The 18,755-nt window shown below is 41.7% G+C and overlaps 3 protein-coding genes across 6 annotated transcripts in view; 2 read left to right on the top strand and 1 right to left on the bottom strand.

Moving 5' to 3' along the window:
• asap1b (ArfGAP with SH3 domain, ankyrin repeat and PH domain 1b) overlaps positions 1–9,167 on the top strand; it is an 85,821-nt gene extending 76,654 nt beyond the window's left edge. Inside the window, exons 23-29 of one of the 4 annotated variants that reach the window (XM_024803749.2) lie at positions 2,263–2,331; positions 2,855–3,016; positions 4,775–4,853; positions 4,954–5,018; positions 5,106–5,665; positions 7,006–7,128; positions 7,230–9,167. In XM_024803749.2, coding sequence (XP_024659517.1) covers positions 2,263–2,331; positions 2,855–3,016; positions 4,775–4,853; positions 4,954–5,018; positions 5,106–5,665; positions 7,006–7,128; positions 7,230–7,304 — 1,133 coding nt within the window. In that variant the 3' untranslated portion in view covers positions 7,305–9,167. The remainder of the gene's footprint in view (positions 1–2,262; positions 2,332–2,854; positions 3,017–4,774; positions 4,854–4,953; positions 5,019–5,105; positions 5,666–7,005; positions 7,129–7,229) is intronic. The other 3 variants (XM_076888215.1, XM_076888216.1, XM_024803753.2) reach the window with 3 other exon arrangements.
• Positions 9,168–10,000: 833 nt separating this feature from the next.
• Positions 10,001–12,204, bottom strand: eef1a1l3 (eukaryotic translation elongation factor 1 alpha 1, like 3). The gene is made up of 7 exons (XM_004551986.3): positions 11,976–12,204; positions 11,721–11,900; positions 11,351–11,647; positions 11,119–11,269; positions 10,700–10,956; positions 10,394–10,628; positions 10,001–10,308 (listed from the first exon to the last, which is right to left on the bottom strand). The coding sequence occupies exons 1-7, from the start codon at positions 12,117–12,119 to the stop codon at positions 10,202–10,204; spliced, it is 1,371 nt and encodes a 456-aa protein (XP_004552043.1). The 5' UTR covers positions 12,120–12,204; the 3' UTR covers positions 10,001–10,201.
• Positions 12,205–15,053: 2,849 nt separating this feature from the next.
• fam49bb (family with sequence similarity 49 member Bb) overlaps positions 15,054–18,755 on the top strand; it is a 40,906-nt gene continuing 37,204 nt past the window's right edge. Inside the window, exon 1 of the mRNA XM_004551987.6 lies at positions 15,054–15,251. The gene's annotated coding sequence lies outside the window, so the exon portion shown is untranslated. The remainder of the gene's footprint in view (positions 15,252–18,755) is intronic.

Raw genomic sequence — 18,755 nt, 5'->3', positions numbered from 1 at the left:
ATGTCTGTTAATGTTTGATTATTTGCAGTCAGGATAAGGTTTGTGGGAATGCTTTGTAAATGACTTTAATGGAAAGTTCCTTCTTTGTGCTGTCAGTCAGTTTCCACACCCTGCAGTGGTATGCAATTTGTCAGCACACAGATCAGAGGGCGGGAAGCGGGTGTCATTAAGATTGCTTACACTGTAAACGTTCAGGAAAACACGGCTGTAGCAGAGGGCAAGGTGGCAAAGGAGGATACACACTTACTTAATCGTTAGCCTGGGCAAAGTATCCACAGAGTGTACTGTGGGCGTGCTGTCTCTGCAATATTGGAATTAAAAATAACACTCCTCCCCCTGTGGACCTGTACTAGCTTTCTCTGAAAACACTGCATAAGCTTAACTCTGCCAGCATCCATCTTAACAGTCATTTAATCCATCGCATAGCATTCAAATCTTATTTTTCCTAAAGCAAAGGGGTGTGAAATTTCACTTGTTTCCAGTTCAAATTAACCTCTTTCTGGTGACCCTTGGCTAAGCCTGCTTTCCACAGTAGCACAACAAGCACCCAGTGTGTAAAAAGGAGAGAAATTATTACATAAAAATGTGAGACGTTGAATCAAAATATGAATTTTTTTTAATACTATGGATACTAAATTTCACACAGAAGTAGATTACAGTATTAATCTACTTCTGTGTTTGCTTCTCCAGCAAAGATGTGTTTGCTTCTCCAGCCAACACATCTTAACAGGAATTATGCAAATTTTCAGGCCCCTGAACTCATTAGTTTCCTTAAAAATGAAATGAATTAAAGGAAAAGGGAGTTTTATCTTCTAGCATCAGTTTTAAAGGGCAATTTAAAAACCCCGTCATCTGGAAAACTACTTGAACTAAGACCTTAATTTTATTTTTTTTATTTTTTTTTTTTAGATATCTCTACGGTGGCTCAAAAAAAAAAGCTCACGTTAACACAGAGTGATGGATGAATTCCCTAAAATGTTTGGACGTCTGATCTCTGACAGCAGAGATGGAAACTAGAGTTCTCTCTCATTTTCACAATATGACTTTTTGAAGTCCTCAAAAGTCATTCACCCACACAGCTCAGTTAGAGGATGTGATGTAACGCCTCTCTCCCGTACAGCAGCCACAGTCTTTGGCTGTTATACATAACTATGAGCATATCACAGAAGTTCAAGCAGTGCTTGTTATTGGTTTAGTAGCTGGGGATAGTAGCTAATAGCTAATGCAGCTTTATATTAGGTATGTTTGCTCCCTTTGCTTAAGAGTACAGATGAGCGTACTAAGCTATACAAACACAATTTTTCCATTCATATTAATTTTAGCATTTTTTTTCTCACATTTTTATCTTTGGAAAAGCGATGACAAATGCTCGTAGGTACCAAGTATCTTCCTCTCTTCCTCTTCCCCTCTGCGATCTGATATTTCTGTCAGTGTTGTCCCCAAAACATCATAATCAGAACTGACCGGTCGTGCTTTTGTAATGTCAGAGCTTTACGCCTGAGAAAAAATTCCTGCGCACGGGGAAATGTTGTTTTTGAAACCATAATCTTTGCTTAAACCCGGCTGAACTTTGCCCATTATGTCTAACAAACAGAAGATTAATAATTCCACATTTACTTTTGGTTTCCTGTTGGTCACAAATCCCAGTGTCACGGGTGAAAGTCCACCATAACCTTATCTATAATTAGCCTTTATCGCTTCAGCCACGTTGTAGTGTTTTTATCCTTGATCGTCACAATATGATTGGTCAGTCGGTCCAGTGTTTATGATGCTTAAGGGACAACGCCTGCGGCTGTGTCAGAGACGTCTTCTCATGTGAACTGTGCTTTGATCTTTTTAGTTCCTGTCCTCCTAAATGTCCCTGAAGAATGAGCATTAATATTTCTCACAGGTTCAGCTACCCGTAAATAACCAGAACGGCACTGGAAACAAGTCATTTTATGCAAAAATAAGATTAAGAGGGAAAACATCATAGATGCATTGAGAATATCACGCTAACCCTTCATTGGCGGCGCTCTCTCTTTCTCCCTCTCTCTCAGTGGGTGCTGAAGAGCTGGCTCCCCGGGGGGCGGCTTCACACCGTTTCTCCTCTTCTTTTTTTTCTTCTTTTTTTTGCTTTGCTTGCCACTGATAAGATTTCATCTTGTTATTTTACAGCGTGTGGGAGCAGCTCTTTTATAAGACTGACATACTGTAGATTCTCTCCCACACTCCTCATCTCGCTCTGTTTTCTTTCTCTTTTTTGTTTCTCTATTCTTTCAGCTCCACACTTGGCATTCCTTGGCTCTCATTCGCACTACGCCACACTGGCTGGCACTCGACCATACATCAGTGAATATCCTGGTTTTATGTTCTCCCTCCTTACTCGGCTGTGTGCCCCACATACAGTTGTCCCTCAGTTGTTTCTTCCTTTTACAGCTCACTTTTACGGGGTGGTGGCATTTATTTAAGTGAATAACGGCACCACATAGGCAAGCTTTTAATTATTTATTGCCTATGTGATTTTTTTAAATTCTATTTTCCCACCATCCATGGGCTGTAAACTCCTAACCACAGCTGATTCCTCTCTGGCTGAGCTCTCTATTAGCTGCTTTCACCCTACTCTTCTCTGTACTGGTGACCAGTGACTGCTTTGGAGTCCCAGTAGATAAAGGCAGGCGTATTTAAAAAATAAAAGTCCCCGTCCAGACACTCCTGTGTGTATTTATATGTTCAAACAATATTGTTTTACTTGCATTAACTTGTCTCCTCCTCATTATCCTCTCCTTTATCTCCTTTACCTGTCATTTTTTTTATTTGTTTATCTTTTTGGTGGGCTTCATCACCTCATGTGTCTTATGTATCGCTCCTCCAGCTCCTCCCCCATCCGGCCCTCCCTCTTCACTCACACCAGGAGGCAGCTCCACCCTGTCCAAGAAGAGACCGCCGCCCCCCCCTCCTGGACACAAACGCACCCTGTCCGACCCACCCAGCCCACTCTCTCACAGTCCACACAGTAAAGGGGGCGTAACCGGGGGTGAGATGCAAGCACACGTTCTGTAACAGTAGGGCTGGTTTCACTCAGGCGTGTGGTTCCAGTCTGAAGATAGAAGATCACGATTCTCCAGAGAAGTTTTGTTCATTTTTTAAGTTAATTTCACTTAGGAGAGGAAAAACCGAATGTTAACTCTGCGTCCACTTCTAGGTTTTTCCAGAGCGTTTTGAGTTCATACGCTCTTACCCAGAGATTCATAGGTCATGTATCCCACCGGAGGTAGACTCCATTGAATAATTACCACCTTAAAATGTGTTTTTAAAGCTAATAAGTGGACATAGTTTAGATTTTTTTTATTTTAGCTGATTTTTTTTAGTATTTTGACTTTTGTTTATTAAGTTCCACAAACTGTTTCTTCCATTTTTGTCTCTTATGCAGTCTGAAGAGCCATAAACAGTCCCTCTACACATCCTATACATTTCTGTAGAGCTGCATTTGTCGAGTAATTTGTAGTTAATATCTACTGGATGTCCAGTCCAATCCAACTTTATTTAGTAAGCACTTTTAAAAAAACAACATAGTGCTTTCAATTTAAAAGACACCAATAGAATATAAAACACTTGTTTGTTTGTTGTTTTTGTTTTTTAAAGGAAAGTAAAAACCAGTAAAACATGAAAATAACAGAAATAAAATAATTCAAGTAAGTTTTATTTTATAGCTCTAAATCACAACAGCAGTGACGTCAAGGCTCTTTATAGTATAAATATTATAGCAAAGACCCCAACAACTCCATAATCCGATGACCCCCTTTAAGCAAACACTTGGCGATAGTGGGGAGGAAAAACTCCCTTTTAACAGGAAGAAACCTCCAGCAGAAACAGCCTCAGAGAGGCCATCTGCCCCAACAGACTGGGGGAGATGGGAGAACCAAATGTTTTGTCGCTGAAAGCATTAATCCACAAAAACTTAGCATTACAGTGTAGCAACGATGCTTCAACCACTTAGACTATTTAGACTCGATGTCTCCAGCTGTTCGAGTCCACATCAAAGAATAATCGTGTCGTTAGCCTCTGGCGGGAAGTTTTTCAGTTTTCTGGTTTAGCCAGATGTTACCCGGGCCGAGCTGTTGTTTACAGTAGCAGCTAAATTTTAAAAAGCTAACAAAAGACAGATTTTGGTGGAGTTTAATCGATGATTCTGAAATTGTATTCCAGCAAATATGTTCAACCAAAGATCGCTAGATCCTGATTGGCCAACAGCATTTGGACTACAAATTGACTACAAATGGTACCAAAAATCTGTTCCTTTATCTACAGTCTGTATGTTTAAATATATACAGAGAACTTCCATATGGTTGCATTATAAACCATCTAATTCACAACTTTGTGAACATCCTCAAATCACCATTCAGAATAGCTTTAAAGTGCATATTGAGACAAATATGCTTATACAACTGTGGATTTGATTTAAAAAACAATCATATTTTACATGTGGTCATATCTTTAGGGAAATTTTTACTGTTATTGGGGCTACGTTCCCATGTCTCTCACACACGCACACTCTAAACCCAACCACTAATAAAAAGATGGTATTTAGTTGCACAACAACCCCTGTTTCCAAATAACGAGGGGCTCATGGAAAGCTCAGCCAGATGACGCCTCCCTCATTGTTTTTTTTGTTGTTTTTAACCATCACAGCATGTTGATTTATTTCCATATTTATATTAAATTAATCTCTTGGCCAGCGCTCCAATATGGTGTTAAATAATCTCGTATTGCCATCATCGATGTTAATTTTTAGGAAGCGACTCCACCCCTCCTCCGGTGACTAAGATGTCTCCTGTTTCCAACAAGTTTGAAGGCATTCCTCAACAGCAAAGGTATCAGACAGAAACTGTGTGGATGTTGAAGCCTCTTCTTTGTGAAATAGTTTTGTTTTTGTTTTTTTCAAATATAGTTATTTCACTTTTTTTTTTCTAGCTCTACTTCAAGCAACACAAAGTCTACACTTGGTCCAAGGGTTCTTCCCAAACTACCTCAGAAAGGTACAGACGTTTGGATATTTTGTGTTTTTAGTGCAAGGAGTTGAATTAAAAAGGTATTAATGAGCCACTATGCGGTTACCTCTCCAGTGGCATTGCGTAAGATTGACACCATACACCATCCGTCTGTGGATAAGCCTAGCCTTCCTCCAGAGGTCTTCCAGAAGTCTCCGCCGCCAGCTGAAACCCCGCAGAAGGTTCCTCTGGTGGAGAGGCCTCAGCCGGGAGACCTTCCCCCAAAACCGCAGGTGTCGGAACTCCCCCCTAAACCTGGAGACCTTCCTCCGAAGCCGCAGCTCTCCGACCTCCCTCCCAAACCTCAGCTGGGTGACCTACCACCTAAACCCCAGCTCAAAGACCTCCCTCCCAAGCCTCATCTTGCAGACATCCCCCCAAAACCTGGGTCAGTCGAGTCTGCTCCCAGGCCGCTCCACGGAGAGCCAACGCCAAGGCCCCAAATACAGCCTCCACCTCCGCCTCAAACTCATCCTCAACCACAACCTCAACCGCACCCACAGCCTCAAGACTCGCCGTCACCTAATCAGCAGGCAAATATAGGGACCCCATTTCAACAGTCTGCTGAAGACACCAACGGGACCCCTGCAGGCACCCAAGAGACACCTGTGCCCCTCCCAAGGAAGATCACAACGGTATGGACTCGCATATTATTTCTAAGGGTTCCTTTTTAAAAAAGAAATAACAGTGTAAACATACACATTTTTACGTCTTTGTATATTTACTCATATATAATATTTCAGCTATCACGTATATAGATGTTAATCATTGCAAAAGTCCCTCCAGCATAGACTTTCTTAATGCAAATAATGTTAACGCAATGCAAAATTTGTTAACATCAACACACTACAAACTCCTGCATTCCTAAATGCCTGCCACTTCACAGTATATCAGGTAAACTTGCCATTGTTTTTGTCACCGTATAATCCAGACTGGACCTTGTGTCTTTTTTTCAGATTGAAAAGTACAAAAGTTACAAACCTACCTTAAGATCCTGGATGTTTTGTCCTCTGTGTCTGAGATAATTTGTAGTTTTAGAGTATAAATGGGTTGAATTCGTTCCCAGTGGAGACTCTCATTGACTCTGCCTCTGAGTGAAGCTGCTTTTATTTAATAAACTCAGTGAAAACACTCCTACAGATCTTTTTATCTGTTGGTAAAACCCCAGAATATACATTTGCTCTGTCACTTCCTCTTGTTTGGTGCGAAACTTGTTGATAAACAGCATATTTGAGGTTAGGCGTGTAGGCGTTTGATACAATGTGCCAGATATGGCATGGACTTAATTTACAACGCCTGCATTTACATATGCAAAGATAACTATTAGAGTTTGCATGAACATGAGATAAAATGTACAGCTGTGGTGTGTTTTCCACTAAATCAGCTGGATTGCTCTATGCCAGTACATGACTATCGGATATAAAAGAAGCACCACTTGACACCTATGCAACATGTCTTTGTAAACTGTTCCTGTCTTCAAAGGTTTGTTCAGATCTCACCAGATGCTCGGGGGACATTTCAGTCTTACAACAAAAACATGGTTACTCTTAAAAAATATCTGTTTTATTGTGTTAAATGTGTCTGGACACATTGTGTTATACTAAATTTAAATACATCTCCGTTATTATTAATAAATGGAGTAAACCCTGCAGGCTAGTTAATTAACACGCCTCACTACTACTCGTCATATTCCAGAGACGCCATCCCAATATGTGGAGAGCGGTCACCTTGGGTCAGCGCTGTCCCCGACACCATTAAAGTTAAAGTAAATTTAAATATAGCATCCCAGATACGAACTTCGCAGACAGACTTTTTATTTCATCATCACTCCCCATTTTTTCGGTGTAACGTATTTGTGGGGAGTGATGATGTCGAAGCCTAGATGGCAAACTCTAAATGCGTAATGGTGCTGTTATGAATCGCACAAAGCCAGAGTGGTCGGACTGAACTGGTTTTGCTGTTTGTTTCTGTCCAGGGGAAGAACAAAGCCCGGCGGGTGAAGACGATCTACGACTGCCAGGCTGACAATGATGACGAACTGACATTTGTTGAAGGAGAGGTGATTATAGTAACAGGGGAAGAGGACCAGGAGTGGTGGGTGAGTGTGGCCTAAGCGTATCTTGTACCTTTTGAACATCTCGCAGTTTAAACTAATAGAAAAAAACAAAATCACACAATATTCCTTTGCTTTGCCTCCAGATCGGGCACATTGAAGGAGATCCGGAAAGAAAAGGAGTATTCCCCATGTCTTTTGTGCACATCCTGAGTGACTGACAGCCAGAAAGACTTGCACTACACCTCTGTCCCTAAATTGGGAGGTCCTGTAAATAGCTCTCATAACACCTCTTGTCACAAGACAAGTGTCCTAAAGAAGAAAAAAAACAACAACACACCAAGAAGAAACCCCACGAAGGCTCATCTAGCCATGGATGCCTCATCCATGCTGTACAAAGAATGTGTGTATTCTTCCTCTACCAGTATTATCTTAACCCTATAGCACGGCTGTGACGAAGCCACTCTCAAAACCCTAGCACTTACCTTAAAGTCTATGTTTATGCTGTTACTGTGTATATATGTATGTAAATATATATATTTGTGTGTGAGTGTACATACATGTTTTATTGTACAAAACATGTACCATTGCTCTCTGCCTGTCAGATTAAGCATCAGGGTGGTAGAGTTTGAATTTTATCTGTATTGATTTTACCGGCCCTCAAATAACTATCTGCTCATATTTCTGGGAAAAGGACAAATATGAAATGGAATGTGAAATAGGTCATGTCATTGTTTGTCTTGCATCCCTGTTTACCACCACAATTGACTGAAGAGGCAGGAAGTCTCCCACTGACTCTTCCCGAGATGGAAGAAAGAGAAAAAAAAAAGTCATTTAATGTACTCTTTGTCCTTGCTTGCTTTGTGTGTACTCGTATTATGGTTGTTTTACAGTTTACCTGCTGCTACTGTGTGGTGGAATATCAACGCCTGTGGTTCACTGTAGGTCACTAATTTACTCCTTGTTACACTGTTCACTGTATGTATGCTCTGTGTGTGAACTCAACGCCATCTCCACAGTCCTTTGACCTTTTTTCTGTGCATGGTGTAACAATGACTGGAAATGAGTGGAGTGCTGCGTTCGACGACGCTCACCTCAGGGTTTGAAGAGCCACTATTAATATAAAGCAGGACTGCGCAAAATGTATCCTGTTGTTAAAAGCCACTATTAATGACAAGTACGGGAAACTCCAGAGGACATCTTAGCAATAACTTGATTTTTCTGACAGGCTAGAAGTCTCACAACAACCTGTGTTCACAGTTCAGTGTCTTGTAAAACCTCATGAGCTTGAATTTTTTTCTTTTTAGTTTGAGTCATGTGATATCATTCTGTTACTGGATTCAGTCGTAGGCAGTATAAAAGACGGACGAAGATGGCCGCCGGTTTTGGACTGTATTTTTCAAGCTTCGGCGCTGTTTTAGTCAGTGCCATGTTGGCTTCTCAAAGCCAGAAGTTACCTTATATGGCACACTGCGTTCATAAACAGTATGGGTGTGCTGAGTAACACACTAACGATAATAATACTAGAATTTAACTCGGCAAAATGGAAGGAGAAGCTTCTTGGATGGTCTCTACCACACAGCAAACTGATATTGAGATCTATTAAAAATGCTCTGAAAGGCACCAACGGCACAAAGTGGACGAGGCCTAGCAGACAACAATTGGGATGCCTTTCAATCTATGTGGTCACACCCCTTACTTATATACCTAGATGGATGAGTTTTTGAAAGAAACTACCCCCGAGACCAAAAATGTTTTTGTTTTTCTACCAGGCTGTAAACATGCTTCTTAATGCTGTCAAGTTATTTTAACATGGGAGTCTACTCCCTTCTGGAGCCAGCCTCAAGTGGCCACCAGAGGAACTGCAGTTTCCCTGCTGGCTTAGTTTCAGCTCCAGCAGTTGCCCCTTGGATTTAGTACATTTCCAGGTTTACCTGTGAACCAGAGATGTCTTTTTAGACGAGGTGGACTTTAGAGAGCCGATGTATTTTCACCTGGTCCACACCAACCTGCAGTTCTTCCCATGTTAAGGAACAAACCCATCAACCCATTGTATCATTAAAAGTGCTGTATTTAAACCTTAAGCCTGGTCTTTTATTTGGTCGCCATGTAGTTTTGAGGTCTTTACGGCTTTAAGCCAAGCATTTATTTTTAAAGTTGCTGTTGATGTTAAGCTGGAGAAATTTGGGATTTCTCTGGAATTTTAGTTTTGGGGTTACTCAGATAAAAATTGGCAACTTGTGTAAACGCCATCTATTGTTTCTATATTAAACTTTCACTGCTAATGTTAAATGTACATAAATATGCTGTTGCTTAGAAGCTGGTGTTTTACTAGCTTAGCATTGAACTGATTTGAGTTCTCAAAGTGTATTTCAGCATGCAGTATAAAGCACAATTGCAATACAGTGGTGTATATTCGATTCAGGCTTAAACTACTTACGAGGTTTTCTGTTCAAAATGCACACCAAACCAAAAACATTACAAGTAGCCTTAAATCTAGAGTAGAGGCTCAAGTTGTAGGGAGAGAAACTGAAAACTTTACACCCCCATTTAGCACATTGACGTTTCACACTAGCATTCTTTTGCCAAAGCAAGGCACAAACTACCAGTACAGGACGCTAAAGTGACTCCATGTGCCACTCAAAACATTAAAAGTTTAGATTTCAGATGCCGGCTGTTGTAAACTAACTTGAAAATCCAGACCATACTCATTAGAACCAATAAACTCTGCATTTGGTGCTTTACAATTTAAAGCATGACTTTATTACAAACTGGAGATGTTGTGCACCATGAGATGCTGAGGAGTCTTATTCAGCTTTAATATTTAAGACTATCCCTGAGGAGAGTTTAGTTTAAGTTCTTTCAGATGTACATTAAGATGCAGTTGACGGTTCAACAGTAAAGACACTTAAACCAGTTCTTCTCCACACCATTTTATTTTGAGACATTCAATTTTAAACCAAAAAACCAACCAAACTCTACTTCTGGGTTTATCAACACAGGAATACTATACACTTTAAAGACAACATAAGCTTTTTGTGTCACAACACAAATACATTTCATCAAATAAAACTCTTCCCATGAAGCAGCATTACCAGACCTCTGGTAAACCAAAAACTTATTTACAAACTTGAGCTTTGTGAAGTTTTGAGCCGTGGTTCTTTTCCACTGACTTGATGACTCCTACAGCGACCGTCTGCTTCAGGTCTCTCGCCGCGAAGCGACCTGTGAAGAAGAGCCAGTCAAACGAGGGCACAACCAGGAGGATTCATACACGCAGAGTTGTGTGCATGAAGAGATCTGTGCTTACCTAAAGGAGGGTATGTGAAGAAGCTCTCCACACACATGGGCTTGATGGGGACCAGTTTGACTGTGGCTGCATCTCCAGACATGAGGATCTGCGGGTGGTCCTCCAGCTTCTTGCCAGTGCGGCGGTCGAGCTTCTCCTTCAGCTCAGCGAAACGGCAGGTGACGTGGGCTGTGTGGCAGTCCAGAACTGGGGAGTAGCCTGCTTTGATCTTCCCTGGATGGTTCAGGATTATCACCTAAGACAAAAGCAAGGTTTAGTGGAAACAAACCAAAAAAGTGAGGCAATTTCTTCCTGCAGTGAACCAACCTGAGCGTCAAAGCTTTTAACATCTGAAGGAGGATCCTGCTGAGCGTTCCCAGCCACGTCCCCACGCCGCAGGTTCTTCACGGACACGTTCTTGATGTTAAAGCCAACATTGTGGCCGGGCAGAGCCGTCTCCAGCCCCTGGTGGTGCATCTCAATAGACTTGACCTCTGCAGTGAGCTTGGCAGGGGAGAACGTCAGCATCATGCCAGGCTTCAGGACACCAGTTTCAATTTTACCCACTGGCACCGTCCCAACTCCTGGAGGAGTAAGAAACACTTCAATTTCAGCATGTTTACAGACATTTTCTACTCCAAAAACAATACTGTACTTCCTCTACTGCATTTTTCATAAATGAAGCTGTAATTGAGCTCAGACCAAGAAATCGAGAAAATGGGATCAAAAGCAGCGATTGACATCACCTCCAATTTTGTAGACATCCTGCAGAGGTAATCGTAGTGGCTTGTTGACTGTGCGCACAGGTGGCTGAATAGAGTCCAGGACTTCAAGCAGCGTCTTCCCACTTTTATTCCCTTCCCTTCGTCTCACCTTCCAGCCTTGAAACCACGGCATCTGTGCAGACGTCACTTTTACAGCATTGCAAGCCAACTTCTGGGGTTTAAAGGGGGAAAAAAAGCCTGAAAACATCATTACCCTTTGAGATGCGGTGATCATGTTCTCCCCAGTCCAGCCTGAAACTGGAACGAAGGGCACAGCCGTGGTGTCGTAGCCAATCTTCCTGAGGAAGCCGCTCACCCCTCGCATCACTTCCTCGAAGCGGCTCTGGCTGTAAGGTGGCTCGGTCAGGTCCATCTTGTTCACACAGACTATGATTTGCTTCACACCTAGAGTATAAGCCAGCAAGGCATGTTCTCTGGTCTGACCACTCCGAGACACGCCGGCCTCATACTCTCCTTTGGCTGCAGAGACCACCAGGAGGGCAACGTCAGCCTGAAATGATATGAGCTTTAGGAAAAGGCAGCATTCATAGCAACAGATATTCAAGCACGCGTGTACTTCCTACCTGTGACGTCCCAGTTATCATGTTTTTGATGAAGTCACGGTGGCCCGGAGCATCAATTACAGTCATGATGTATTTCTGGGTGTTGAACTTCAGCAGCGTGATGTCGATGGTGATTCCTCGCTCCCGCTCAGCTTTCAGCTTGTCCAGCACCCAGGCAAATTTAAAGGAGCTCTTCCCCATCTGGAAGTCAAGCAGAATGAGTTTAACACTTGAAAAGTTGGAAGTTTTGCAGAAATTGTTTTTGTTTTTACTCACTTCATTCGCAGCCTTCTCAAATTTCTCCAGCCTCCTTTGATCAATTCCTCCACACTTGTAGACCAGGTGTCCGGTGGTGGTGGATTTCCCACTGTCAACGTGGCCGATAATCACCACGTTAACATGAGTCTTCTCTTTTCCCATGGTTGGAGATGGCGTTGCAAAACGTAATCAAGAGCGCTGCAGAGCTTCAGAAACTGTTGTTTTCTAGCAAATGGATCTGGCCATCCTCTTTGGAGAGCCTTTATAGCCCCCAGAGGATGCATAACTGAAGACAGGTGTGCTGCTTAATCAAGCTTAATTGGGATCAGTCACACTTTGATGACAAATAAATGCTGCTTAAAGGCAAAGTGGCTTTAAAGCTTGAAGTTTAAAGAATATATTGATCTGCTTTGTGACTGTAATCTGTATTTTTGTTTAAAGTCCCAATGTTTCAGCGCAATCTTTTGATCAGTGTGCAGAAACAGACCGTTACACTCGCTTCTCTCTTAGGGCCTCATCATGGCTCCTCTGATGAGCTCAAATTACAGCCAGGTGAGTCTTTCTCTGGAGCTGGAGCGTGCTCAACACTTGTCTCACTTACTGATTGCTGAAGAGTGAACTGAACAGATAACGGGCACGTTTAGTATCTGTGTCAAAAATATAATGACAAAACAGATCAAATCCATCATACTGAGAGTCTGCTGGTTTGAAGTGTAGTGGGAAAAGCACAGCTGATGTTTTGAATGTATTGAGCTTAATCACAATGAGGGATAATGCTGATCCAACCATTCATAGGCCATGTTTGTAGCTGTTTTAATAACTATAAATCATTAAACATTTTAGCTCACTTAATTTCAAATCAAACTAATGTTTTGTTGCTCAGTGAAATCTGCTCCAGTGTTTGAACGTGAATATCTTAAAAACTACTAGAAATAAAAACATGAACTTTTCACTGGACTTTATTATCATCCAAATGAATCAGCATCTGTAATTTGGGACAAATACATTAAGATTTATCTGAGTATTGGTTAGTTAAAATATGAAAAAGAAGTTCCAGCACTCCAGCAAAGTCCCATTATTGAACACACACTAATAAAACCTTCAAATTACAAAAGATAATTAGTGACAATTTCTAAATGATATATAGATGAATTTCACAACACTACAAAATAAAGCACGTGGAAGCCTTTTTAATAAGAATTTCTTAGTCAGAAAAATTCAACTTTCATTCTGGGTTGAGCAAATATGACAATTTGTACCACAGAAACAAAAATATCAGCAGAAAGTCAATTTACAGATGGTACTCTAATTATAAATCAGAAAATATTTTTGTTAATATGTGCATTTTGTTTTAATTTTCAAGACCCGAGTTCATCATCAATCAACCAGATTCAGTTTCCATAAAAAACATTTTATGGTCCAAAGTTTGAGGGTACAGAATTGAACGATTTCAGTTCATTTTAACTTCACATACTAAATACCTTTCAGATATCTATTTTTGCATAAAGGCGTGTCAACCCACTTTCAGGCCATTTTCCTTCCACAATGAGAAAAAAAAATGCCTGAAAGTGGGTCAACGGACCATTTAAATGTCAACACAACCCAGTGAGAATTCAGCAGGTGAATGATGACAGAGAATAAAAATCAAAATAATATATATTACTGTGATTATGGAAAAAACTATACCAATAGTATATACCAAATTACTGCAGCTGTACTGCAGCTCTTGTGGGGTGTTACTGGTCTGCAGTGGTTAGTATCGATCAAAAGCGGTCCAAGGAAGGAACAGTGGTGAACCAACAACAGGTTTATGGGCAACCACTTCACTCCCCACATGGATCAGAGAGCCTTCTCTGATCCATGTGGGGAGTGAAGTGGTTCAATCCAACAGATGACCTACTGCAGACCAGTCGGGTCTTTCACCAGGATAACGCACAAAGCAAAGAAATGGTTCAGGAATGGTTTGAGATTTTGACTTTCCCCATATCTCAATCCAATCAAGCATTTGTGGGATGCTTACAAGACAATTTACAAGACGTGAAGGATCTGTTGCTAAGATCTTGGCACCAGATACCACAGCACACCTTAAAGGGTCTAGTGGAGTTCACGCCTTGATGGGTCAGGGCTGTTTTTTTGTGGTCGTACTGTTACGCCTGATCTGTGTATGTATAGCCTTTTAAAAGATTTGCATCTTCAGTGGGTGGAGATGAGTTATCAGAGTGGTTTAGGAGAGAAGGATAGCAGACCTCCTGTGCTGTATGGTTTGGAGAGGGTGGCAGAAGGAAGAACTGAAGATGATTTTCACTTAGCATCTTCAGGACTGTCCTGTGTTGGTAATAATACTAATAAACGGGACCATAAGAGAGAAGAAGACACCCTACAATGAGTTAAAACATTAACTTGTTTATTCCTACTTAAAACAGATTATTATAGATTTGAAAATCTTATTTGGTTTTCATATGTACCCATTTTCAGTGATATAAACTTTTTTTAAGTAACCTATATTTGGCAACAGCATAATACAACTGGAAAATCTGTTTTTGGTGTGCCACCCCAATATTCTTAGTGGCCAGCATATGGCCACCCCTATAAAACAAAATCTGGACGCGCCCCTGTCAGAGGGACAGCTCAGGCTGAGCTTGGAGACAAAGTTAGAGAGACGTGCAGAGGAGGGACGGTGGATATACCGGGAAAAGGATGTTGAAGACGAAACTGCCAGACAGAAGGAAAAGACCACAGACAATATTCACCATATTTTGTGAATTAAAGTAGTCAGCGTCATTATTAGCACGAATAATTTCAATGACATGCATGGAAATCGAGGATTAAAACTCGCTGATAGATTCTGGGGCGAAATAACAGAACAGCGTCACCTAGAGGCGCTATGCTAGTTTATTGCCCAAGGGCACGTCGGTAGAAAGGCTTCAGCTTTGATGTCCGATTGAAGAACTAAGTGCAAACACTGTCTACTGTCTAATAAGGCCTAACTTACGCGGCGGTGGGTTCCATTAAATCTATTTTAGTAGTGATAAGTGGAGGTGACCGTTGACACAGCATCGCGCGTGTCCGCTGACCGGGCGCATCTATTTTCAGTTCTGGAGGGGGAGGAAGGTGTGCAACTCACCCCCATCCGCGCTCAGAGGTGGGACAAACCGAACTCCCCTATCGTTTGACGCTGGATAGCTAACCCGGAAACAGCGGCAGCAAATCGCTGTTCCCTTTCTTTGAGCCCGTACCGCTGCTTGTAGCGTGGTGTCCAGCCGACGGTTGCCGTGTTTCTCCGCGAGCATCAAGGTAAAACACAAAGAAAATACTACTTTATTCGCACTCTTTCTTTCCTTTCTGTTAGTCACCTTCGCTGTCCGCCGTATGCCATTCATTGAAGCTTGCTCTGAGTGTTAGACTTTGCTCCTCGAAGGCAAAACTGTTGAATTAAAAAAAAAAATCAGGTAAACTCAAACCTAGGTAGGGTTAAGTTGGCGTTAAAGTAAAAGGAGGGGTAAATGCGAGCATGACGGTGTTACATCCTCGGTGTACCGTTAACTTCCCCTTTCAGAACAACGGACTGGTTCTCAGACAGGAGGCATTAGGCTCCGATGCTTAGCAGGATTTCCCTTAATTCATCCACAGACGCTGAGCGATACATGCCTGACCCACAGCACTTCACCGATGACCAGGCTATCAGCTGTGTTTGGCGTGTGTGCACAGTTTTAAACGGACCGTATGGCTGTGGATTAGGACTGCGCGCTTGCAGGCAGCAAATGAAGCTTCATTAAAGGAAATGCACACACAGTGACAGATGGGGCAGCAGGTTCAGGGCTGGGTTTGTCTTCGGTCATATTTTTATTTTAAAAGCTGTGGCTTGATTTCAAAGCGCTGGGAGTTCATATAAAGTGTCAGCAGTAGCAGCCGCAGAGTATACACATACCTGCAAAAGTCCGAAATTAGACCTGCTGTTGGTTAATTGAAGTCACCGCATGCTTTATATGCTCTTTATAGAGGTTTCTTACATGAATAGTTACTACAGTTGCCAAGTAATATCAAGTACCTGAAAATGAGGACCCTTTTTTTGCAGTCCAGCACTGGGATTTCTGTAGACTGCATGCTTAATCTTTGCATCAGTGTTTCAGTATAACCACAGTATATAATTTCCTGTCTGCCCAGAAGTGGAAATGAAACATCCAGACGATTTGTTGACAGTGTTTGGAAAGTGCAATGTCCTACTTCAGATTCGTCTCAAAGGTCTCAGGCTCGCTCCTGCTGCAATTTAGGAACCCCTGAGTGTAGTCAGACATGCACAAAGTTACTCCACCATCTTTAAAGATGGCTCAAGTCACTTCAGTGCGTCACCCGGATATTGCAGACTCATACTTTATTTCACAATTGCTTAGTATCACTTTCCCCTCCATGTGTGGCTCTAAAAGGGAGTGGAGATGGGAGTGTTAGGGCTTTCTCAATAAGGCTTTTTCCAGTGTGTATTAAAAATTTAGGCCTTCAATGTGATTTATTTATTTATTTATTTTAAATGACAAAGGAAGGAGTAACCTGCACAGACTTCTGTATAGTAACGTTTTCCTACAGGCACATTTTGAGACAGAAAAAGCCCTTCAGCCCATTTAGCTGAGAAGTAAAATATTTGCATCCATTTTTCAATGCCGCCGCATATAGAAAAGGCACTGATAAATGTACAATTTCCTTTCCGCTCAAAGTCTACCGAAAGTGGAAGTGAAACGTGTGCAGACGGATGGATTTGTTGATTAGTGCATTTTAAATTTATCTCAAAGGTCTCACTCCTGCTGCACATTAGAAACCTCCAAGTTTAGTTAGACATGTAAAACGTTGCTCCACTATCTTTTCAGATGGCACCAGTCATGCATACCAACCGGATATTGCAGACTCGTACTTCAATTCACAGATGTTTACTGTGACTTTTCCCCTTGTGTCAAAAGCACCTCAGATGTGGCTTAAAAACAAGTATATGAGGTCGAGAAGGGATGGAAACTGAATCAAGTATCGCCTCTTTTTATGTTTTAGACCTCTAAAGATTGACTGGAGGACGCAACAGTACCCAAGTGTTGCCACAGTCAGTTGTGAGATGTTAGACGAGGTGAAACTTGTTGCGCCCTGTCTCCTTCCCTTGCTGCTCTTGTGTGAACAGCTGGGATCATCGCCAGTTCCTCCTTATTTTTATTTTTTTATTTATTGTCTTGATCTTTCTGCTGTCACAAAAAGTGTAAAAGCGGGGAGAAAAGACTGCTTGTGATAACAAAGTGAAATGTTGTGTGGAGGAAGTTGTTTATGTGAGCTTTTAAATTTTTTTTTAAATGCTCACAGTCTTGAATGAGAAAATATGGTTGACTTGGCCGCGTGTTTTCCCTCATAAATCCTGCAGGTACGGGCGTGCAGGTGTGCTTAGGCATGACCTTTTCTTAGAAATCAAATGTGGGCTGGATACTGTGACGTGTCAGCAGCAAATCGAACAAATGTTAGGAGCCCTGGGGGTGACTTTCGCGGGTTTAATCTTGTGTTAATGGAACAATAGGCATTTGGAAAATAATGTAGTTTTGTAGTCAACAGCAGCAGATAGCCTTAGAATATAATAAGACAAAGATAAACAAAGCCTGCATAAAAGAAGTGCACGTTTCTCCCGTGAGGAGAGATTTTCCACGTTTTCTCCGGCAAATGTTGTTCGGATAGTTGTACACGGTACAGCTGGTAGAGAGAATGTAATGGTGGTCAGTTTTAATTATTTATAATGTTTCCAGGAGTCTTCCCGAGCTTTTCAGTCATCACACAGACCGACCTGCACTCAAAGCCAGGGCAATATTATATATTTTATATTTACTGTTCTGATAGCTTTACATTTCCCCACATTGTAGAGCTCACAGGACCCACTCCCTCAAACACACCTGTTGGCTTCAGCTTGGGTTACTGCAGTTATTCTCAGTATGCTGACACTCGGTCTGTATTATATAGAGTGTCTCTGATGGTGAGTGGATCGTCTCACGCTGAACACACTGAACATCTCCTCATCTTTGAGTCATTGTTGTAACACGTCCAGCTCATGTACCATTGTGTGGTTTTTGCAGCAGTGTTGTGACATTACAGGCAGCCCAACACATGTTTATTTACTACACAGTGACAACTTGGTCCGAGCATTTTTCATGTTTGCTGTGGCCACGTAGCCAAGCGGCGCAAGATTATTTTCTGGTTTGGTAACGTAATTTAAGCTTAAAGGAGGCAATAACCCAAGCACTTGTGCAACACCACACAACCCAACGCAGTCCCCTCAAATAACCGCCAAAAACAGTCCCCACAGAAAAGATTCACGAGTATTTGCCTGTTTGCCGTGCTGTTCGTCTTATTGTGTCCAGCACTCGTTTTTAAAATAGCGCAGCGAGCACGGTTGGCAGAAAAGCGTTGTATTGATCCATTTCTCTGGCATTAAGCTGTTTGTGCAGTTTTTGGGATTAACTTCCTCGAACTCATCTGGCATGTTCAGCATTCAGCTCTAACACCATTATCATGACATGGCCTTAATCCAGAGGAGCCACAGACTTCAGCATTTCAATTTTAAGATTGTTTCCCCCCCCCACATATGTGTTTTATGTGTTTAAAGACACTTAAATTATAAATCCAACATTCTTACACCATGCACTTTGTTTAAAAGTTGCTCGGATCACTGCGTAGGTTGGTAACCTGCCTAACATACAATATTATCGCAGTTTTTGACATCTTAAAAAAAGCTGAGTATTGCAGTAATATGTTGTAATTTATCAAATTTTTGCAAATGCAAAT

The sequence above is a fragment of the Maylandia zebra genome, linkage group LG9 (assembly GCF_041146795.1).
Source record: "Maylandia zebra isolate NMK-2024a linkage group LG9, Mzebra_GT3a, whole genome shotgun sequence".
NCBI classification, from domain to species: domain Eukaryota; kingdom Metazoa; phylum Chordata; class Actinopteri; order Cichliformes; family Cichlidae; genus Maylandia; species Maylandia zebra.
The sequence above is the reverse complement of the archived record's forward strand: the minus strand, read 5'-3'. Positions and strand labels throughout refer to the sequence as shown.